General features: G+C 36.6%; 1 protein-coding gene across 2 annotated transcripts; it reads right to left on the bottom strand.

Annotated features, from left to right (window-relative positions):
• Positions 1-54: 54 nt before the first annotated feature.
• Positions 55-22,856, bottom strand: LOC114176935 (dnaJ homolog subfamily C GRV2). Of its 2 annotated transcripts, XM_028062140.1 has the most exons (22): positions 21,944-22,856; positions 17,973-18,209; positions 17,693-17,780; positions 17,383-17,591; positions 16,705-16,806; positions 16,564-16,626; positions 14,119-16,353; positions 13,419-13,781; positions 12,886-13,026; positions 11,566-11,958; positions 10,930-11,424; positions 10,172-10,395; positions 9,676-10,020; positions 8,380-8,674; positions 6,622-7,125; positions 6,197-6,542; positions 5,754-6,097; positions 5,190-5,654; positions 4,367-4,491; positions 2,263-2,386; positions 614-682; positions 55-485 (listed from the first exon to the last, which is right to left on the bottom strand). In XM_028062140.1, the coding sequence occupies exons 1-22, from the start codon at positions 22,370-22,372 to the stop codon at positions 279-281; spliced, it is 7,803 nt and encodes a 2,600-aa protein (XP_027917941.1). In that variant the 5' UTR covers positions 22,373-22,856; the 3' UTR covers positions 55-278. The 2 variants fall into 2 exon arrangements, with proteins under 2 accessions (XP_027917941.1, XP_027917942.1); XM_028062141.1 differs by lacking the exons at positions 17,973-18,209; positions 21,944-22,856 and having other exon boundaries at positions 16,705-16,816.
• Positions 22,857-24,753: the final 1,897 nt, after the last annotated feature.

Below are 24,753 nucleotides of genomic sequence, written 5' to 3'. Positions count from 1 at the left end.
AGTTCAGCTTTGCTCTGGCATCTTCAGATTTACCAACCACAATAAAAGTTTCACGAAATGCGAAAAATCACCTCACTATTTTGCAGTAAAATAGTAAATACATAATCCAATTTACAAGGATATAAGGGAGGCCTCAAAACAAACGAATACTCTAGAGAAAATTGCACATGCTTCCTAGTTACTAACCCAGGAGCAAGTATATAAAAAAACTGTACAGTGTACTATACAGGTGAGTTACAAGTATAGGCTCCGTCAAGTAAAAATGTCTTACTGTTCTACTATAGAAACTGATCCTGCTTTCCGTTGAAGTCAGCAGAGGATAACGGAGGAGTTCTGGAAGTAGTGGATGGTGGTGGTGCGGTAAGGGCATAGGTGAGTCTCGACGATGATGAATTTTCAATGAGACCAGCAATGCCAGCAGCTGCAGATTGAGCATTTGAAGGGAGGAATAGGTCATGCTTCTGGTCTTTGTAAGCACTCCAAACCTGGAAAGCAGGAGGGAAAATGATTATACAAGGTAAAAACTAATGCATGGATGGTAGCATACTTGCAACAGGAATCACCAAAATGCAGAAACAATGTTATATTGCTACTAAAAAATGTGGAGACTTACATCGGAATTATTCAATAGTTCTCGCACTTTAGTGCAATGAGCCCCTTCAGTAGCAAAGGCATGCAAGACCTGATTAAGGAGATAAGTAACTTATCAAAAACAATTGTTGAACCATCAACTGAATATTGGGACAAATTAATAACACAATATTTTCTCTAGAAACAACCACAACTTGAAGAAACAGTGTATATGATCCAACCTCATGGATTTGAGGCCTCAGACAAATCTCTGGTCTGCAGACATAATAAAGCATTTATGGCCTAAAACAAGCACCTAAACAGTGGTTTGACCAATTCACCACAAATCTTTTGGAGCTTGGTTTCCGTTCCAGTAAATGTGATCCTTCACTATTTACCTATCAGCATGACTCTCATATGTTCACCTATTGGTACATGTTGATGACATCATTCTCGCTGGCACCTCTGTATCTATTATTCAGCAGCTCACTAGAAATTGCACTCCAGTTTTTCTCTCAAGCAGCTGGATCATCTTGACTACTTTCTAGGTATTGCAATCAACTATCTTCCAACAAGACTATTGTGATAACTCAAGCAAATATATTAGAGACCCTTTGCATAAAACAAAGATGACAAAAGCTCAACCTATATCATCTGCTATGCACTCATTCTGCAAATTAGTCGTTTTTAATCCTACTCTGTACAGATTAGTAGTTGGAATTTTGCCAAATGCTACTCTTACAAGACATGATATCAATTATGTTGCAATTCTCAAATTCTCTGGACACTCATTGGACAGCTGTTAAAAGAATCCCAAGACAACTTAAAGGCACTCTTTCTCATGGTTTTCACATACAACCAGCCTATGTAAGTCAACCTTTTTCAAGCACAGCCTTGTGTGATGCTTACTGGGCATCTTATATTGATGATAGAAAGTCTGGTTCTGGATCTGCAATATTTTTGGGACCTAATCTTGTTTCTTGGTGGTCCCGTAAGCGTGTCATTGCTCGATCGAGCACTGAAGTTGAATCTCACAGCTTAGCTCAATCTTTAGAAGAAATTATTTGGATTCAAGCTCTCCAGAAGAACTATATATTTCTTCTTCCACCTGTCATTCTGTGTGACAATAAAAGTGTAGTTGCTATAGCACAAAACCCTATTTTTCACTCTTGAGCAAAGCACATTTCTATGTTTATGAACAAGTGTTATCCAAACAACTTGAAGTTTATTATTTTCCTATGGATATTTTTTCCAAGCCTTTTTCTTCTAACTGTTTTGAACTTCCTAGGGAGCAAACTCAATGTGCAGGACTTTGTCCATAAAAACCCTTCCCCACGAGTTTGATGGGGCTATTGAAATGTAAATAATGTAAACATTCAGTTATTCAACTGGATGTTAGTTAGTTATCTGTTTTTCGTCTATTATTAGTTTGTTACTGTTGTAACCTCTTGTTGAGCCTATATATGCTCAAGCTTGTATCTTCTTTCTCATTCAGTGCAACAATAATCCATTCTCTTTCTATAATATTTTCCCTGTTTTCTCTCATACCTAAAACTCTGATACTGGGGTAAGTAGACTGGAGCATAAAGGAAGACATTTTTTTTCAAGTTAAAGAAAGTACTTGTAAAGAAAAAAAAAATGCGAGAGAGCCTCAAACAAAAGAGGAAGAATAAAATTGATTCAGATTCCAACCTCAATTGCAAGCACCCTGCCAATAGATGCTTCAGATTCATTCCACTTCATCTGAGAACAAAAGCCATTCCTTCCACCAGCCCTCCAATCAAGAAGACCAAGAAGAACTTCAACAAGACCAACTCTGCATTGTTTGCAAAATTTATTTTAGCATTGAGTATGTGAATCCACTCCCATAAATATATAAGATAGTATTCAAGCATGCAGTTGTTTCAAAGCAAACTATTGTGTGGCTCCAAAGCCATTCATGACCTTCCTAATATGTAGTAGGCAAATTCATTTTTCTACATTTCTCCAGTTACAGACCATCCAAACATCCTTCAACAGTCTCATTACACGGAAAATTGTAAAAATTCAAAATCACAGACGATTAGGCGTAGTGAGATACAACACCAAAACAAGACTGAATGATAATGACAGAAGTGCATTGCACAATTCTTTCATCTCTGTTTCTCTCTTCTTTCCTTTTATCCTCTCTATTCTGTTTTCTTCTTTCTTCCCCTCTTTATTTCTCTTTCCCTTCTAAATTCTATCATATTTCCACTAATGGATGCAAGGGTAATTGAATAAAATGCATTTATGTTCCTATAAAATGATGTCATACCACAGGTTTTTAAATTCAAATATTCAAGATCAATGTTATAAAATAGAGTAAATACATGGTATAAAAATGCGCTGGTTAAAATTAAAAAAAAAATAGAAAGATATTTTGAGTTATTTATGATCGGCAACCAATTTCAAAAGGCAAGTTGCACATATGGGTATATGCTAATTCTATGGCAGTAAATGTTGAGCTTTAAAGGAATAACAAGAGAAAAAGGTGAGAGAAATAAAAGTGAAGATGAATGTGTATCAACAAAAGAAAGAAAAAGATACAAATTATTGTATTCAAAGTGACGGTTGTACAAACAATTGAAGAAAAAATGCAAAAAGAAGTTTTGACACATTGATAGGAACTTGAATATTAAGCAGTCCCCAAGTCGCACATCGACGTAGTCTGGAATGCTAGATGAAGTACTTAAGTGTTTGGTCTTTCCCCCTTAATAGCTAACTTTTGAGGGTGACTTCCCTAAGTGTTTGGGTACTTTTCAAAGTGTATTGAAAAACGCTACCTAGACTTCGGTTGGCGGTTCTATGATAGCAACTCTGGAATTATATAGTGTCATAGTCCCACATTGAGTACTATGCCATGCTCGAGAAAGTATTAAGTGTTTGGTTCTCTCCACTTAATAGCTAGCTAACTTTTGAAGGTGGGTTCCCCAAGTGCTTGGGTACTATCACACATACAAAAAACCTTTAGCATTACAATTAATACAATTAGATTGCTTGGTGTTGGAGATTTCACATCGATTATAAATATATCCAACCAAATTATAATATACAAGTGAGGTGTAGATCTCACATACCAAGCCATTTTTTGTAAGATTGAGTAAGTCTTAAAGTTCACTTTCTAAGATGGTATCAAAACCTGTCCTTATAAGGTTTGTTAGGTCTATCGTGTCATTCCCTATCAGACTTCCGTCTATTCTCACACTTGAGATATCCCATCTCAACATAAAGAGATATGTTGAGTAGGATGCAAACCTCACCTTACCGAACTAATTTTGTGAGATTAAGTTAGTCTTAAAATCTACCCTTTAAGGCATGGTTTTTAGTCTTGCCAAAAGGAAGAGGGAGACAAGCAAGAATTCATGATAAATAAAATATCTAACTAATTTGTCTTTAACCTAGAGAGATTGCGGGATTCATGTAGCCAACCTCACTAGTGAGATTATTTGCAATTATATTTCTGTGAAACTAAGGGGGTATTTAGTAACTTTTAATTTCTGATTCAATTTTCAAACTCGTCATCACGCATCACTACCACAACTGAACTTCAATTCTACCAGAAACAAGGAAGTCAACGGACACAACCTATGCTTTGTTAAAAGGAAAGAACAAGGCCTTATAATCGAAATTGATGTGATGAGTTTTCCCTTTCACTAGCATCTTGTTGAAGTTGTCTGCAACTAATGTAATGCTCTATAATGAATTTGGATCTCCATGTCATAAAATATTGAATCAGTTAAAAGTAAATTAATTTTCAATTATACAAGGTACTCACTTAAGGCCTTGTGCAACAAGAGCATCCCTGGCTCGGTTACCAGCAACCACAACACGTTTTAGAGTCTCAAGAGCTAAAATACTTCCACCTTGCCATCCAATAGCTTTCATTAGCAGTGGAACAACCTGGAAGAAGAAATTTAAATTATTTATTTCTTTGGTCAAAGACATTTAAAAAGTAGGGACAGTGCAAATTATATTCACAAATATCGGAAACATCAGCAATAAAAGCATTCAATCATTATCAAGAAGAAACTAGAACCCTCTTTAAAACATGAGACTGAATATGTAAACTTTACAAATACTTTTTTCCATACTCACGAGCTAAGTCATTTAATATGAACTTCAGTTGATTGGTATGTCCTCCCATAGCCAATATTTAACCCATACTCCCAACAGAAACGTTATCTAAACCACAAACCACAACCTAGAAAATAAAATAATAAATAAAGTACAGTTGTCATCAAAACCTGAATTTCTCTATAATAGCATGATTTTCCCCACAATTGCAAGACTGCATCATCAAGTTACTAGGGAAGTTCAAAACTAGGATTAGAAACTAATAAACTGTTGAAAAAGGTTAATAGTTGCTTCTTTTGTAAACCAGGATAACAATTCACACACTAAATGGAATTTGAAGATGGGCTTTAAAGAATCCAGAGGGATTTTTGGGATACAGGTATTACAGAGGGATGATCCTTGAGATGAATAAAGAAAATTCCATGACAGACAAGAAAGTTTCTTGATAATCACATTATCTTCAGCAGAACATTGCATACGAAGCATAAAAGAACATAAAATTGTATATTAACATATTCATTAACCTGAGGTGTTCCGGCACTCGTTGCAGCCATGGCTTCAGCGCATGTGGTACTAGCTGCAAGTTGATGCAATACACGCAAACAACTAAGGCGCACACGTTCTTGAGGTGTTTGTGTGTTCTCTGCTGAGTCAATATCCGGGTCAAATGTTTGTTCTGCATGTCTCCCACTGTTTACCTCACCAGATGACATTGTTTCTCTCCTTCCTTCAAATGCAACAGCAGCAACTAGTTTTGGTACGTATCCAAGATACCCAACATGATCTGCTAGTGCAGGATGCACACGTAATAAGGAAACTAGGGCGGCAGACAGGAGCAAAGGAAGCTCTGGATCAACAACCTGTGCTTCATAATGTGTGGCAGCAATGGATGACAAATACTGATCTAGTAGACCTTCCAAGAACCTTTTAGGGTTTCTAAGAGGGAATTTGGGATCTTTCAAAAACAGTCGAACATAGATGCCACCAACCTGCATCCACACAAAATTTTAGTTCATTTATGAGAATATAAATTATTCATCATACCATGTATAAAACAACAAATTTAAATATCACATATTACACAATACCTGTGGCTCATCTCTCATTTCCTGCTGTCCAGATGCCTGCTCAGGTACATCCCAATCAACAACACGCCCTTTCATCTGCTCACGGTATAGCTCTGATGACAGAGTGGAAATTTGTGCAGATAAGGAAGCTGCCATTGCTGGTGTCCATACAAGTTCTGGTGTCTCCGTAGTCTGCTCAAGGGCAACTACAACGGCTTCGCCAGGTCCATCCTTAATTACTGATACAAGACCATCAGGGAGAAACCTTGCAAGTGTTATAGCAACTCTTGGTCCATGCATTGGTTGGCCAACAAGCTTTCCCAACAAGGAAGCTGCCATAGCTCTTTGCTGGAGTGGAATTTCTTCTGCATGGAATTGTGAATATTGTCAACACAAAAATTCAGCAAAAAAATCTAGAGGTGAGAACAATAAAAAAGACCAACTAAGGTGAACATATCTCCTACCCTTCAAAGGCAAAAGCAATTCAAGAATGTAGACAACACCACCATGCTTGGCAGCAGCCCAGGCAAGTTCAGGTGTGCTTGCCAATGCATAGAGAACATGGAGGGAACCTTCTCGACAACTTGGGGCTGAGTGAAGCATTTGTAACAAAAGCAGAAGACTAGACCCATCCGCAACCATGGCTTGCAAACAAGGAGCGTGTGCAGTTAAGAGTGACAACACTGCTAAGCAAAGTTGAGGGATAGTATAGACTGATGCTTCAGGCACAGAAAAGCATTCAAAAAGTGGCAGTAACTTGTCTTTGTTTGAAAATATGGATGCCAAATTGGGATTATTCGTCAGAAGGTTCTGCACATAATAAACAAAAATACTCAGATATGTCAAATAAAAAGCATTTCACTACAAAATAAAGCAGTAAGGAATTAACCTGAAGGGAAGTCAATGCAGAATGCAGACTTTTAATCAGCTCAAGCTCTTCCTTTCCCACAGAGTGTTCTTCAGACATTGTGCCAGAATTATCTACAACACGCTGCTCATTCACAGATTCACCAACAGCCTCACTCGTATCCTCAGAAGCCTTGGAGGTATCTTCAACATTATCATTGGCATCTTCAACATTATGATTGGCATTTTCAACATTATGATTGGCATCTTCAACCTTATGACTGGCAACTTCACATAGATTGTGCACAAGATAAGATATAAAATCAATCAGTGCAAGGCAAAAAGTTTCTGGTTCACTAATTTCAAAGTCCGGCTGATCATTGTAGACTCTCAAGTAAACATTTCCAATGAATAATTCTTTGGATAGTGCTTTATAAACAAAATCGTGTGAATCCTTAATATCATATGAGCCATCGGGACCTTGAGCTAAACGTTGCTGATCCACAAATTTCAGCAACTCTGCTCGCGTTGAAGAGTTCCAGATAATCTGCAGAGAATTCAAAGATAGTATCAAAGCAAATACAACAAAGAGACAGCTTAATTTCATTTTCGTAAATTTGAAACATTAATATGCTAAACCAACAAAATGGTCAATAATTTGTGACAAATTCATGGATTATTTCATTGAACATCACAGGCAGTCAGTAGTTAGAATCTATTAAATTTCCAGGAAAACTAGTGACTAAAAGAAACAACAAATGACCATACAAACTAATTTGCAAGACTGTATATACCATACAACAGCCAGGTATACATTTTCCTTTAGTGCCTTTTCTTCTTTTGCGGGAAAGGGGTGCCATTCACAAACCATTTAAGTCTGTAACAATGTGGTACAGGTATTTTAGCAACTTTAGGTTACATAATTACTATTGTGAACTAGCAAAGTAGCAAGATCAAAAATGAGTTGAAGGCTCTAAAAATTTGCTGAATCAGTTTTAAACAAAACTTCATTTATAATGTCCAGGGCTTTGCCAGAAGGCTCAGGTCCTTTTCCCTGTGCCATAGAGCCATTGTTTTCTCTCCAAAAAAATTTCTGCTATCATTTAATCTGAAGATCTTTCTACAAAAATGTCAAGGTTTTTCCTTTTTCCTTTTAGTCTCAGCTAGGTTGCTTGTGGTGGCGACACCTGCAGTTGACCACAGCGGCTATGATTGCTGAACCTGAAAGTTGTGTTGGGTTGCAGCTGGTAGTTTAGGATTTTTACATTTGGGTTGAGTTGTATGATCCTACCCTTTGAAAAAAAAAAAAAAAACTATTGGGCTTGGATTTGGTCAGTACCCAGAACTGTTTTCAACATAACGAACTAGGGTTGCAAGGGACTCAGGTCAGGTTGAACTGACCCATGACTAACCTGCAGCATGATTTCCACGATACCATTCTGTGATGTCAAAACCAGTCCCGATGCATTGCCACAAAAACCCGATTCAACACAGCCATGCTGTGGTGACCAGTGACAAATTTGCCACCACTTTCTGCCATTGCACCTTCATGGCCTTTTTGAATAACACTGAATAATAATCTTTTGACATTTAGAAAATTAATACAGACCTAGCCACTAGTCCTACTAATGACTCAATATATAACTTCTTGTCAAACAGATTAGTCACTCAGACTACGTTCCAATAATCTGTGCAATGGAATCAGACATTAATCGGGACCTTTACAGAGCAAAACAAGAAATCAAGTGCCATCATGAAACATTTCTTGCTTGCACGATTAAGGATGATGAGAAAAAAATACCTCTGGTGATTCCAGGTTTGCATTTAATTTGGACAGTAAATCTTTGGGCATTTGATCTTTTAACATGCTAGAGAGCTTAGGAGTTAGCAAAACTCTAAGGGCATCAGCAGCGGCCTGATTGTAAGGTGTTGCACTCTCATCACTACACAGACCACTGAGTCTTGACAAGGCCAGAGATGCTCTTATGGCATGCATGTTTTTGGCAATTTGAACACTAGCACCAACACCGTGTGATTCTGTTGCATCAGATTCTTCTGCAGTTGAGTCATACTGAAGCAGTAGTGGCAAAAGGTACCTATCATGGACCATATCAAACAGATGAGTCCAAAATATATTTTCAAGTATAACCAAGTGGGATAAAATTATATTTTTTTGGTTCCATAAATAACTATTGTCAATATATAAAATTTGAGCTCATTAGCAAACAAACAACTAAAGAAGTCAATACTTCAAGGTTTAACTGAGTTTAAATTATAATACTAGGTTAGATTCAGATGGTATTACTATTAGGTAAATTCTGTTTCTGATGCCTACTAAATCAAGAGGTAGAGCTCTCACTAGATGGTGTCAACTTTCACTTAATTCTCAGTGCAGCCCAGTTTTAATGCGGTATTGAATCAACAAAAACCAAAGTCAGACTCCAAATAGATTATCACAGATGGAAATAACTCCCCAATTGAAGGGAGCCTAGTCTTTGAGGAGAAAACTCTATATGCCACGCCTTATTTTCTGACGCAAGTTTCCTGCATTCAGGAGAAGAGTGCTGCTCCCGTGCCTAATCTGGTAAACCTGTTACTGGCAACAATTCTGACTAAGACCAATAACTATGGTTTGGCTAATCATTTAGAGGGAGTATTCATCTTAGTCATTCCTTTCTTTCCCTTGTCAGTAGTTCCCACATCATTGTCCCACCTCATTTGCCTAGTTCAGCATCAAAGTTCAATCTTGTTTGTTCTATTACACGGGAACAACATGAAATATAAGGTATGTCTTTAGAGATGTCACTGTTAAAAAATATAAAAATCAGATACAAACGGGCTACAGTTAGAGAAATTAAGAAATTACTAGTTTCTATAAGGATCTATAAACGGAGAAACTAGTACAAAAATTACTGTTTGAGAAATTTCGGAAAACCAGAGTTGAAAAGCACATACAACAGCCAGCACATGAAACAAACACTACTTAAATATGCACATATTGAAGCTACTTACATTTACTCTCTAGACTAATCCTCCTACAAACTTGAAATTGATGTAAAATAATTTACTCAATAAAACAATAATTGAAGAGGCATACCATAAGACACCAGCCTTCAATAGAGCATCTTGCAATTCAGAGGAGATAGAAACATTGGCAATAGTCTGTATGGCAGCATCAACTGCAGCAGGTACAAGTTCAAATTCAGTGCAGTGCACAATGTCCTCAACTAATCCAGAAAATTCAAGTATCTCAGCTCTGGCAGCCTCAAATTCACTAAGAACTGAAAATGTTCGCATGATGTTCGTAACAATGATCGCAGATGGTTCGTTTCCAGGAGTGGTTGGCTGAACGACACCCATGCAACGGGAAAGAAGAGTTGCAAGAAGATGCACCCCTCCATCTCTTACCAGCTCTTCACCATTCAATTTAGAAGATGCACATCTAACCATATGAAATTCAATGAAAGAGCAAAGGTTACCAGAGTGCTTTTAGATCTAATAGCATTATGGTTCTTACAAAGTGGTACAGGCCTAACTCAACCCCCACTTCGTAAGATGGTGAACCCTAACAAAAAAAAACATGGAACTCTTACGTCAGCCAGACCAGCTCTGATGCAGCCACAAGGAGAGGTGCTCTATCTGAAGAAAGAAAATTGTTATCATCCTTGTCCACAGTAACAGCACTCAGCAACATGGGATAGCCAGCATATTTGAATGGCTCCAAAACGTCTCCATGTCTTCTGTATAAAATACATTGCCCCTTCAACAAAAGTAGCAATCTCCACGGCTGTGGACCTTGCAACCCTTGCATGGTAGCCTATGTTCACAAAATGTATAATTTAACAAATTATAAAAGGCATAAATATAGACCTATTCATTGTGTAATGGAGGGTATTATCATGCACAAAGAAATCAGAGTGAAAATGAATGAGCATTATGATTTGGATGGACAATTTTTGTGCTGTATTTACAGTAAGCTTGATGAATGCATTTTGTAGTGGTGGCTCAATAAAAAAGTAAAATATAAAAGCTAAATAAATATTCACAAGTACATTTTTTCCCTATCAGGATTTTAAGTAAATAACATACCCAAGATAAATCACAATTCCATTGACATCTCTAGATAAAAGGCAAATATACAGATTCCATATTTTATTGAACAAGATACTTGATTTCAGAATTTATCGCTTAAGAGACAGCACTGCTCTCCATAATGCATATGCTGAGATACTTATAGAAGTATGAAAAAAACCTTTACATAGAAAACTAGAAAGAACCATGCTGCTTTAGTGAAACTTGTTGAAACAAGATTCCAAAGAAGCCTGACTATGACATGGAAACATGTAACTACCTGGAGACGTTCATAGGCCTTTTGTATGGCAAGAAACTTGTCCCTCCCTTCTGGATTTTTGTCAGGATGATATTTCATAGCAAGTTTCCGATATTGTCGCTTTAATTTTTCTTCATCAATGTTCTCAATCTGCTTCGATAAGCCAGATGCTTCATCTGCAATATCCAAAGAATTTCTTTTATTTACATTGTCACTAGATATATCCTCAAAGGATATTTCAAGGATCTTGCAAGCTTCTTCTTCAGATAGATCCATAGGCTTTCTAGTCAACTCTTCACGCCACATTACAAGTAATGATTGAAGAAATTCTACATGTTCAACAATTGGCCAATTTGGAAAACGAATGTCATCACATAGATTCCTGAGGTAATAACGGTGACACCACATTTCATCTCTTAGCTCTGGGTATGTCACTGGAGGCATGGGGGCATAGTCATACAAAACATGGCAATGCTGTGACAATTTCTGCGGAAAATCACCTAGATGCTGCAAAACCTGATGAAGAGCAAAGGAGAGTCAAATCAATCACACTATGGAATCTGTATATCTACAAGAGTATATTTACAAGTGAATAAACTCTTATAAATTTTAAGGAAAAAAAAATCACCAAACTGGCTACTACAAAGTTTAGATTACCTGACGAATTAGATTTTCTGCCCTCATTTTGTGAGTCCATATTATCTCTGGGGTGTCAGAATCTGAAACCATTGCAGCAGCAAATGCTGCTGGACCACTACGCTCCAGTACATACAACAAAGATTCAGGGAGAAGCCCACCAAGAACACTACGTTTTGCCAAAGGCAATGAGCTTGAAACTGCAGCTTCTTCCCCACCATGAAATGCTTGATGGACATGGGTGACAGAAAAGAGTTGCCCAATTGAAAGTAGATTAGAACCAGGATATGCCAGTGCAAAGTAAAATGCACCAGTGCTGTACAGACGGATCATAGCTTTGGGATTCCGGGTAACAATGGCCTTAAGCAATGCAGCAGCTGCCTCAACAATACTTGGTTCCCCTGAAAGAATGGCCTATACCCACCCCACCAAATGAAATGAAGAAAATGAAATCATAATATAATACTTAAATTTGCTTAGAAGTGAGAAGTGTAAAACAACAAAGGAAGACAACACAGGCTAGCTTAGCCCGTTTGGGCCCAACATACTGAAAATGAGCAGGGCCAAGTCACCAATTGAAAATGGGCTGATACCCTTGACTGCCCTGCCTAGGTACCGCCAAAAAGGGAAAAAAACTAAAGAAAGACAAAAATAATAATTTTTAAGTATTTATTTTGTAAAATTAATTTAAATAAACTAATTTATTTTAAATTAGCTTGTATATTAATTATTTTAGTAATAGAAAATTAAATTTATAAAACAAACAAACAATAATAAATAAGTCTTTTGAATTTTTAAAACAATAAAAAGTTATTGAAATAAATGGTAAGATTTTTCAACTTGAATTTTTGATATAATTTTCATTTGTTTTAGAAAAAAGTTGAGAAGCTAAGCAGGTTGGGCCACAATAGGTTAAACCACCGAGCCAGCCCATCTTTTTTGACAGGTCTGCCTATCGAGAGCCCAACCCAGCTTGGAACCACTAAGAATAACCTACAATTATCATATCACACAAATATCAAAAAACTAGAATTCAAAATGATAAATGTAAGACAATTAACAACCACAGAATCTACCAAAATTTTGGAAAACTGTTAGGACTTTTAAAAGAAAAATTTATGAAGAAAAGGGTGAAATTGACTTCTCCACAAATTAAATTTAGATTATGCATAAACTAATTTGTAGAAGCTCCCTAATATAGTTTCTCTAAATTTTAATTTTTAACTTGCGCATAAATTAATTTTAACTGTTGGAGAAGGCCCCTTAAAATGATGCAAGTCACAACAAATATCAATATTCTCCAACATGGCTGGTTAACAAAGGTACAGTTCCTAAAATTACCTGTGCAATATGTGGAAGGCAGCGCGGACTTGACAGGATTCGTTTTACTCTAGGAGTTGGAGTAACAATCTCTCCAGCATCATCTAAATCTGAATGTGCCGACACCATGCTATGCAATATGGACAAAGCTGTCTCCCCAACCTGAAAACAATATTCATATTCTATCCATTAAAAGGATACAAGCAAAATAAAAATTAAAGATGTCAAAATCTATTTTTGAAAAGACAACTAATTAGCCATTTAGATAACTATATTATTTTACCTTAGGTTGATTTCCAAATTATCTAAGCTTACAGTTCTTAAAAATTCAACATAACAGAACCTTAAAATTAGTGCCCAATCTCAACAGTTCCCAAAAAAATCAAGCAATTCAAATAAAACAAATAAGCACATGTCTACACTAAAAAAAGAAGGCTGAGAAAAAAATTAGAGACCACTCGGCAAAAAAATGTGAAGAAAAAAAATCTAGCAACAGAAAACATTACAACAGCAATTATTACTGATATTATCTTCCAGCTTAGACAAGATTCTACCTGAGGCGGAGTAAGGACTGGAACTCTAAGTGCAAGTGCCCAACGAAGTTCACGGATATCTCGCAGCTTCTTCCAATCTAGCATCCCAGAAGCCCAAAACCTTGTCGTCCAATCAATAGCCTTCTTCGACCACAACCTTCTAATAGCATCCTTTTCCATAGGTCCAACTTGAGCACCATCTTTGTCAATATACATCCATTCTTTAAGGGGTTCCATAAAAGCAGTAGCAGCAATTAAATTTGATTGCAAGGGAATAGATGTCCTCTCTGAAGTTTCATGGACCACGGTAAGCAGATCAACAGCTAATACGCAGCCTCCAACTAGGACACAAGCCTCCACATTTGATAAAACCTTCACCAATGCCTGAAATTCAATAAATGACAGTTAATTTAAGTTCTTAATCCATATTAATTGAGAAACTGCAATGTTTACGCAAGTTAATTTAAACAAAATTCCATTTAGAATAATCATTAGGCCAATGACCACTGCTCCTGTTACAAATTGCAACCAGCAGCGATGAAGATCAAAATTCAAAATTTGTTTCTTTTTAGATCAACTACTGGCCTAAATTTTGGTACTCTGAAGCAAAAATATTAGGATGAACATCAATAGAACTATGACACAATAGAAAAGCAAATTAACCCTTCCTCCCACTCATAGATAAGACAGAGCTAGGAAAAAGTAATTTAAATTTACAAACCTTCAGAAGTAAAAGAAGTCGGTGCCTCAAAGCTCTGTCATCTGTCCTGTCCAATAGAACAGTGATGTGAGCTGTACCTTCAAAAGGGCCTATGGTCATGTAATGCTGCTCATATACAATTGTCATCGCCCTTGCACAAAGCTCTCTCACCGATGATCCACCACCTCCACCAAAACCATCTAATCTACCCATGTCACACCAATCATCAGACGCACCTAATTCATCAGGAACAGCTCCATCTACAGTAAGTCCGGTGTCTGCATCACATAAGAAACGATGGTAAAGTGCCCTGAAGAAAGCAACAGGATCACGCAATGGGAAGTCTTGTGCCCTGCCAGCACTGCCACTCTCAAGCAGTAATCGCAGATAATATTGACCCACACAAACTTCTTTTGACAAGCTAGGGTAACGAACAGAAAATTCAGGGTAGTTCCAAGATATTTGTGGCACACTCTCAACACCTGATACCATTTCCAAGGCAGTGCCCCCCGGAACAATATCTTCAGTACGCTCTTTCTCAACATCTAGTTTATGAACTTCAGCTTTCAGAGATTCTCTCAACTCTTGCCTGGTACGCTCATTCCAAATCAAGTCTGCACGATTGTGATCAAGATCAAAAGCTCTCCAAAATTCAGGCCAATTACATAGAAGCCGACCAGATCCTACAGGGGTGTTCTCTACAACAACTTGAGCAGGAGCAGGAATGCCTTCATTCTGCAAACCAACTGCATTGCTGTCAGGATCAACTGAATTTTGAAATTCAGATTCTGGTGCTTCATTTGAGTTTGCTGACACCGCATTAGCCGAAGCCAAAAAAGCTGAATGACCATTGTGCACATCTACTGTAGAAGATCCATTGTTCAAATGTTCACTGGTGTGAACTACTGAAGATTGAATATTTGAAGTTTGTCCAGAACTTGGGTCCATACCAGTTTTATGGAAGTTGTCTAAGCCTCTGACAACAGTACCCCCTGTTTGCCTAGCTGAATCAGAAACATCAAAGTTATTAGCTGAAGGGAAAGGTTGTTCTTGAGAAATAAGTCCTCTCCCGATGCGACCTTTCCTATGCTGAAGTAAACGTCTTTTTCTTTTCCCAATTGATGACTCTTCATGATTCGTGTTTTCAGCTAGAACTTCATCAGCACGTGTGTGCAAGTAAGCAACAAGACCAGGAGGCAGAATTCGGGACAATAGCTCCAAAGCTGGTTGATAGGAATCTGCCCAAAGGGCAACAAGCTGTCGACTAACTTCACGCCGCTCACCAGCTGGATGGAAAAATGCATGCAGTAAATGCCTCAACAAAGCACCATCACGCAGAGAAGCATCTCGCATGGACTCTGCAGCTATAGCATCTTCTTCGGCAATTGATCGCATTATCATTGCTACTGTTTCTCTAACACTTTCAGCAGGGTGACCAAACAGTGCAAACAAGCGACGCTTCAACCCTGCAACTTGGCGTAACAATTCAACAAAAACAGAGTATTGGGTGGTCTCACCATGTGGATCACAAATCATAGCCTCAAGCACTTCAACAACAGTCATTGTCAGTAAAGGTGATACTGAGGTTGGCTTTAATCTGTTGACAAGAATGATGATATAATTCTGATTAGCAAACAAAACTGACTTTGTATGCATAATTGTGGCATGCCACTCCCCTTTAGAATCTGTTACATTTGCATCACCAGGCCCACCACCAATGAGTACAGCTACAAGCCCAGCAGCCTCAGAAGCAACACCTTCTGAACCATTTCTGAGTAAACCCATTATCCTTCCAACCGCTGCCGGAAAAGACATCACATGTGATGCTGCACTTCTTGAGGCAAGTAGTCTGCGTAAACATCCAATAAAACCCATCACAGTTGCTGCAGCTTTTGGTGAAGGGGGAGGCAAAGGAGGAGATTCTGGAGGAAGATTTGGGGCAGCAGGAAGCATAGTGATCAAGGCCATCAAAGTAACCTCTGGTACTTCAATGTTTTGAGGTACACCACTATACGGTATAGTGGCATTGAACTCCCTTATTCTACGCCACAGTTTAGCCCTTGATCCAGGAATAGATCCACCTTCAGCAACAGCATCTTTGGCTGCAGCTGCCAAATGCTTCAAATGCATTGATGCACTTTCTACATCAGTAACAGGCTTTTGTTGACCAGATAGCAAAAAAACTCTCCCGCAGGGAGGATCAATCCGATGACCAGGCATTGTCAGTCTTGGCAATACAGGTATGGCACATTGACCCTGTAAATAAACATCAGGTGAAATCAAACATGCACTAGGACACTCCGTTTCACAACATTTCCTTTTTATAATAAGATTAACTTGAATTAGAGAACAGGTCAACATTGATATTATGATATATATAACACAATATTATAGGTCATCAATCATCATATATCAAACATGTCATTATATAACAATTGCCAACCCAGATGAAATACATCTACCTACTTCAGTTTGCAAAGCATCACGAAATGCTGCAAGTAAGCTATCACGAGACGTGCTTGCATAAACCTACAATTCACACAAATATGCATGAGAAAAATAGTAGCATAATAAATCACAAACTAGAATAGCACAACAAAAGCTTACATGGATGGGGCATCCATCACTAAATTCAATTGCAAACATCTGCGGCTCTTCAGCAAACCGAACAAGAGCACTTACTGAAGATAATGGACGAACAGTAACTGCCTGCACACATCTAGTAAAAATTCTCAACATTTGACATACCCAGCATAGAACTATAGATAAAGGGACACATACACATTATATTGAAGATGCATGCATCATTCAAGCTTAATATTTCCTTTTTAATATCTGTTTTACCTCCAACAAAGATGCTACTTGCTTGATTGTTGCTACCATAACATGTTGAGACTGCATTTACCAAAGCCTTCTCTTTGTACGATATATTTTTCTAACTAAAACGAATGTTTCAAACACACACTCACAAAACTATAGGATAATTTTCCGGAAAAAAGAAATAAATCCAAACACTTTTCTCCAAAGAAAATAGTTATACAATAAAAGCACGTTATTTCAAAGTTTATCCAAATGTAACCTGAATATGTAGGTTTATAGAAAACAGAAGACCTTCCACTGTAACCATGTCATTCAAGATTTATTTGAAACAATATCTCAGGAAACAATCGTTTATCAGTGCCTAATGTCACGTGCAAGAAATATATCAATGCCTGTAATATAATAATAGATATGCATCTATAAATGCTACATCCTATTCAAAAGTTGACTTATTACGTCACTTACTTCATAATTCTCAGGGCGCCTTTCAACAAGTGAAACCTTTGTAAGAATGAGCTGACGGGATACAGAATCACCATGCTCACCTAGACCTCCTTTAGGGCCAACTCCTAAGCTCAACCCCGGAACATTTAGAGTTCCATGGGCAGCAGAACGCAACCTTGTTACAGACCAACCCCCCAATGGGGTATCTTCTGCTCCAACTGCCTCCTTTTCTGCATTACATTTATTTGTTCAAGATTAATAAAGAAATTCACAGCAGATAAACAACAAACTTGAAAGTCAAAGTAACATATACAAGGTTGTGATCAGTTACCCCTTTGTTTTATATATTCAGAAATAGAGAGACTTTGAGAACTCTCCACAGACAAGGACACCCCAACCGTGGATTTGGCAGCTTTTGTCTGCAATAAAATTTATGCACTGTTATTATAGTTGATATTAAAAAAGGAAGTACAATAATCCTGTGTTATCCAGAAAGCTTAACCAAAGCAATTTTACAAATGCTGCTTTGATTAAGTTCCACAAGGCATGCTAATTTAAAGTACCAATATCAAGCAGAATAATTACTTAAGCTTAGACAAAGCCACCCATACCAAATTTGAAATAATAGCTGATGTTGTGCATCCAGAAGCAGCTTGAAAAGCTTTAGACTTTCTTCCATATAAGGGGCAAAGAACAAATCCGCTACCATGATCAATGTTTTTCTTCCCAAAAGAATTAGAGAGAAGAATAATTGCAGGGGAATCCATGTCTCTAAAATCCAAGCACCAGCGAAGATCACCCGAATTTGTATCAATAAGCTCAACACCAACATAGGTTACTTTCAATTTCTGTGAAAGCCACCAGTCATAGAAGATAATTAGTTTAACTACTCACCTCCCTCTTTTTTGTATAATTTGTTTTGTTACACAAAGATTTAAATAATAAATAATAATAATCTCCACAATATAAAATGTATTAAGGTAGTGTTTGAATTAAGGATTTCATTGCTATAATGAATTTGGCATTCATGGAAATTGAATTGCTTCAACTAAACTAGGAATGTACAAAATTAAATGATTAATTATACTAATTTTTTTTTCATATGTAAACAATAACTACAAAATCAAATATCTTGGAATTCAAGTTTGAGGTCTAATTGAACCCCAGGAAACCAACTTATGAAGTGCCCAAGCCTTATAAGCACTAGTTTGACATCTCTAGTCTCAATTGCCCAAGAGCCGCATCATGGTGACAACACTCTACATCTGTAGGTAGCCCCGTCCATTCTTGAGGTGATCACAATTGTGACTTTCTAACTAAATATTAAGTACTGGATATTATAATTTCAACATAATCTATGACAATCAAAATACAGTTTAAAAAGGGGAAAAGAGGAAATGTTGATAAGTTTTACTATTGACACAGCAGTTGCAAACTTGTATTTTATGTTGCTATTGGGTAGGGAAAGTAGGTGTAGGAGAGAAAGAGAGGTGCAAAAGAGAGAGAGAAAGAGAGGTGCAAAAGAGAGAGAGAAAGAGACACAAAGCTTTATGGGTGAGAATCTGAGGTAAAACCATAGAAGAGAAAAAGAAATTACTTAAATAATGTGTTTTAAGTATTATTTGAAATCCCTTCATTTCACTTGAAAAAAAAAAGATCCCTTATATAGAATTCTCATCATTCCAAAATTCGTGGGTTTTGAAATCCAATAAAGACAATTTTTAGTGTTGAACAATTTACTTCATCCATATAGTTGTCGTCACTTAAGTTTTAGTCCCTGTGCAAGAAAACTACAAGTTTTAATCTCAGCAATGGTTTTGTGGTGGTTCATCACTGCAAGAAAGTTCTTTAGTGGATTTAGATCAGCAGGAAATTTTCTCCGATGCAAGCAATAAGGACCAAACCTCAACTTTTATGCACATGCCGGGACTAAAACTTACAATTTTCTTGTATATGGACTAAAAACTTAAAAGTGGGGGCTATTACAAGTTTAACCTTTTTTATGGGATCCATCAATTATAAACCGAGGTAAAATATGGAATATCAAATGTCCGTGAAATGCCAACCATCTATAACTATATTACATACACGTATATAACAAATCGTAAATGTGTAAGAATACATTACTATATCCTTCCACGCTTTCAGAAGAGCCAAATACATTTATATGAATGGCATTTTAAAATCAATTATATGTTAAATCCCTCTTTCAAAACTCCCTATCGAAACAAACTTCACACACGTATTTTCTCTTGATCAGCATGAGAGACAAAAGAAAGACACAAATGCGCATACTCACAATCTGTTAGATATAGTTTGATATTATTAAGATATTGTTAGATATTGATAACCACAATATCAAACAATATCTTCTATTTAATCTTTTTATTTTCAGTTACTCTTTTTACTTGTACCTCTCTCTATTATAAATAGATTACCCTATGTGTGGTTTATACACAAGGGAGATTAATCTCAATCCCTATCTTCTTTATTCTCAACATGGTATCAGAGCCGATGGTTAAAAACCGGCTCAGACGAGTGCAGGTCCCTGTATCGAAAGTCTTCCTGACAAGAGTCCCAGTTAAGGGTTCCAGGTAAGCGTGTCCCGTTAAGATGAACGGCGGTACGAGAAGGGGTACTCGTGGTTGGGAATGCTTCCGCTGGAGGGGGAGTGTACCAATGTGGTTGAAGGGACTCACCCTTGAGGGGACCAGAAATGATTATATTTGTAACAAGCTTGGCACATATTGATATTCCAGAAATGTTTGCTATCAAAGTTGGACCTGATGGTACTATTGATCGCCTCAAAGCTCGTCTTGTAGCCAAAGGTTATACTCAAATTTTTGGGTTGGATTATGGAGATACTTTTTCCCCCGTGGCAAAGATGGCTTCTGTTCGTTTATTTATCGCCATGGCCGCTCTTAAACAATGGCCTCTTTATCAACTGGATGTTAAGAATGCTTTCCTCAATGGTGATTTGCAAGAGGAAATTTATATGGAGCAACCTCCTGGGTTTGTTGCTCAGGGGGAGTCTTCTGGGATGGTATGTCGTCTTCGCAAATCACTATATGGCCTAAAACAATCTCCTAGGGCCTGGTTTGGAAAGTTTAGCAATGTTGTTCAACAATTTGGTATGACTCGGTGTGAAACAGATCATTCTGTTTTTTATCAACACTCGAGTGCTGGATGTGTTTACTTGATAGTATATGTTGATGACATCGTTCTTACAGGGAGTAACAACCATGGCATCTCTCAGTTGAAACAACATATCTGTCACCATTTTCAGACCAAAGATCTTGGCAAACTCAGATATTTCTTGGGTATTGAGGTGGCACAGTCCAATGATGGTATTGTTATATCTCAAAGAAAGTATGCCATGGATATTCTGGAGGAAACTGGATTGATGAGTTCAAAGTCTGTTGATACACCCATGGATCCCAATACTAAACTTCTACCAAATCAGGGGGAGCCTATATCTGATCCTGAGCAGTATAGACGATTGGTTGGGAAATTGAATTATCTTACCGTTACTCGTCCTGACATTTCCTTTGCAGTCAGTGTGGTAAGCCAATTTCTTAATTCTCCATGTGAAGATCATTGGAATGCAGTCATTCGCATCTTGAAGTATATTAAAAAATCTCCTGGAAAAGGATTGTTATATGGTTCTAATAACCATACAAGAGTTGTTTGCTATTCAGATGCTGATTGGGCAGGATCTCCTTCTGATAGAAGATCTACATCTGGGTATTGTGTCTCCATTGGTGGTAACTTGATCTCGTGGAAAAGTAAGAAACAGAGTGTTGTAGCAAGATCTAGTGCAGAAGCAGAATATAGAGCTACGGCCTCAGCTGCCTGTGAACTTGTTTGGCTCAAGCAATTGCTTCAAGAGTTACAATTTGGAGATATTACTCAAATGACACTTGTATGTGACAATCAGGCTGCCCTTCATATTAGCTCTAATCCTGTCTTTCATGAGAGGACTAAACACATTGAGATTGATTGTCATTTCGTTCGGGAAAAGGTTATGTCTGGAGACATCAAGACTGAGTTTGTTAACTCAAGTGATCAGTTAGCAGATATTTTTACGAAATCTTTACGGGGGCCTAGAATTGATTATATTTGTAACAAGCTTGGCACATACGATTTGTATGCTCCAGCTTGAGGGGGAGTGTTAGATATAGTTTGATATTATTAAGATATTGTTAGATATTGATAACCACAATATCAAACAATATCTTCTATTTAATCATTTTATTTTCAGTTACTCTTTTTACTTGTACCTCTCTCTATTATAAATAGATTACCCTATGTGTGGTTTATACACAAGGGAGATTAATCTCAATCCCTATCTTCTTTATTCTCAACACAATCCATCACACAACAAATTATGAACAACTAAAAAAAAAAACAGTGACAAACACACTTAGCCATCGCAATGCAAGCATGAATCCCACAATCAAAATGCATATATGTCCACTCCGCCGTCTTTACTTACATGTCAGATGAAGTTCACAGAAAAGCAATCATCGAAACCATAAAATCAATCACACTAAAAAAGCAATGGTGGAGCGGCCTGACATACCAAAGGAACCCACTGAGACGCCCGTCGCCGAAGATGAAGCACCGGGAACTCAGCCACTGGCGCCAACCGATTCCAGCGTATCCGATGCAACTCCGTCAAAATACTCGCCCTGTACCGCGACGAGAACTTCATGGATTTGAATTTTCCGCGTCCATCGGTCCTCACGCTGAGGTTAAACTCATTCGAATTCTCGTCGCGACCAAGAATAGGCACGGCGCCCTCGAAATCCGTCGCTACATCGTAGGAGTTGGTAACAGATAACGTGGAGGGATCGAGAGTTAGAACGGAAACGCTGGAAATGCAGAGTATCCGCTTGTAGCGGCCGCGCCAGGAGTGCTTGACGACCATGTAGCGCGCCAAGTACTCAGGCTCTTCAAGCGGCGGAGCAGCGGAACTAAGAGCGGCTGAGGCAGCTGCGGCGTTTTCCATGACTGGCGGCGGTCGGAGCTGGACAGGGCGATTGAGATCGGATGCGTAACGGCTCACAGATTCGACCTGGGGAAGATGAGCAAGGGTGTGGACACGCGGCGCATTGTGGAAGCGGAGGAAGAACCAGAGTCCCTGCTGCGACGATGAAGGTGCCGCCGCCGCCGCCGGGCTTCCGAGAGGCCGAGAGTTATTCGCCCCCAGCTCTGAGACTTAAGAGAGGTGTTGATTACATTCAATTTCGGTTGGATCGAATGGAACCCTAACTACCGCGATTTATTCATCCAATGTGATGTTTTGATTGCAGTTTAGATGAAGAAGGGAAGGGTTACGTATGCGGAAATCAGAAACTGGAAAATGGAATCGTGGCAACGCAAGAGATCGATGAAGAGTAGCAGAAATGACGAGAGAAAGAGGGTAGGAAGAAGTGGGACGAAGAATAGGCCAGGACACAACGCACCGTCTCACACTGATCAAGATGACGTGTCCATTTCTTACTCGCGATCACTCCTCCACCTCCTTAATAAAATTAAAACCCTTTCGCTTTTGTAAGTAACTAATAAATACAATTAATGTGCATGACATTGTTTTTTCTCTTAATTTTACCCCGTCTATCGCAACAAAATATAATTTTGTACCCGATCCATTAAATAGATTAATTTTAAAATATTTGAATGCGAAGTTTCTCATCATGTTTTAGAATTATGGAAAATCATATTTGAGTTAACGAATAAATATTAAACGACATTTTAAAAAATGACTTTTTTTTTTTATTTTAGTTAGTCTTCTTCACTTTATAACAGATATCAAAGAAGATAAAAATGTTTAACAATAAATGCATTCTGGTTTTAAATTTGTGAAAGGGATCGCTTCAGATAATTCATCAAATTAAAAAATTACTCGGATAATAGTATGTCAAATTTTGATCAACCATGGCAGTTCCAAATCAAAATACTTCAACACCGAACCATCTTCTTAATTTGGAAAACCCCTCACAATTTCAATAACATTCAATTTATAGTATACAAGAATCACACTCGTGGACAATATTAACTATTCTTATACTTAAAGGAATTTTTTTTCACATTTATTTTCTAATTTTATCTTTTAAATAATTTTTTAATTAAGATAATAATTTTATCAATTTACTGTGTCCTTTCGATTTAACCATTTTTTTAAATTTAACTGTTTTGTAACTATAAAACTGCCTACAAAATAACTAAAAACTATTTACAATGAAATTTTAAAAACTATTTATATTTAATTTTATAATAATAGCAATGTATAATAATTATACTTATACTTTTACACCTATACATAAAAGGATATCTCATTTTAATATGTATATTTTTATTTTTAAATTTACCTTTTAATAAATAACCTTTCATTCATTTAATTTTCTTTTAAATTAATATTTTAAAACTAAATTAAGTATCTTTAATACAAAAATTATCTATAAAATAAATAAATAAATACATATTTATAACAAAAATATAAAAAATTATTCATACTTATTTTTAGAGTTAAAATAAGTGAATACACAAGCATGAGTTTTCACCTGTACATATAAAGGGAATTTCTCCGTCTTTTTTCTAATTTTACCATTTAAATGTATTTTTTAAATTAAAAAAAATATATTTAATTCATTTTACTCTTTAAGTGAATAAAATGTTTACTTTCTTTTTTTTTTCTTTAACAATTTATAATTTATAGTAAATCCATTTCGAACCTATATGAAATTATAACCATTTGTTAGATACAAATGAACAAGTAACTTAGTATTAATGGAATATAATCATTGATAAGTAACAAATTGATATGGTATATTAAAATGATAACATATGTATACTGAAAGGTAGTGTTTCATTAAATTTAACTAAGTTTTATAATTTAACCATTTTTTAAACATAATATTTTTTAATCATAGAACCATCTTCAAACTAGATAAAAACTATTTATAATAGAATTACAAAATTTATTTTATTTAATTGTATAATTATAACAATATACAATAACTATAAAAGGAAAATTTTCCTTTTTTGTGTTCATATTTATTTTTTAATTTTACTATTTAAATAAAATTTTAATTAAAATATTTATTTTATAAATTTTATTATTTAACTAATTGTTTCGTTAAATTTAATTGATTTGTCTAAATTGAATGGTTTTAAAACTTAATCATTCTTTAACTATAAAACAACATAAAATAAATAAAATGTATTTACAATAAAGTAATAAAAACTATTTATATTTAATTTATAATTATAACAATATATAATCATCTATACCTATGAATACAGGATTTAATTTATTTTTTTTCACGTTTCTTTTACAATTTAAAATTTTAAATAAAATTCTTTGAAATTAGAATAACTATTTCACTA

Source organism: Vigna unguiculata, chromosome 3 (assembly GCF_004118075.2).
Source record: "Vigna unguiculata cultivar IT97K-499-35 chromosome 3, ASM411807v1, whole genome shotgun sequence".
Taxonomy (NCBI): domain Eukaryota; kingdom Viridiplantae; phylum Streptophyta; class Magnoliopsida; order Fabales; family Fabaceae; genus Vigna; species Vigna unguiculata.
This window is presented reverse-complemented; position numbering and strand designations above follow the sequence as displayed.

Bases quoted from the DNA above. Each gene is read 5' to 3' on its own strand.
- LOC114176935 (XM_028062140.1), bottom strand. From the start codon at position 22,372: ATGGAAAACGCCGCAGCTGCCTCAGCCGCTCTTAGTTCCGCTGCTCCG. The intron at 17,781-17,972 runs GTATGGGTGGCT...ATTTTATTGCAG, and splicing joins CAGCTATTATTTCAAATTTG to ACAAAAGCTGCCAAATCCAC. The intron at 16,807-17,382 runs GTAAGTGACGTA...AGATGTGTGCAG, and splicing joins GGCGCCCTGAGAATTATGAA to GCAGTTACTGTTCGTCCATT.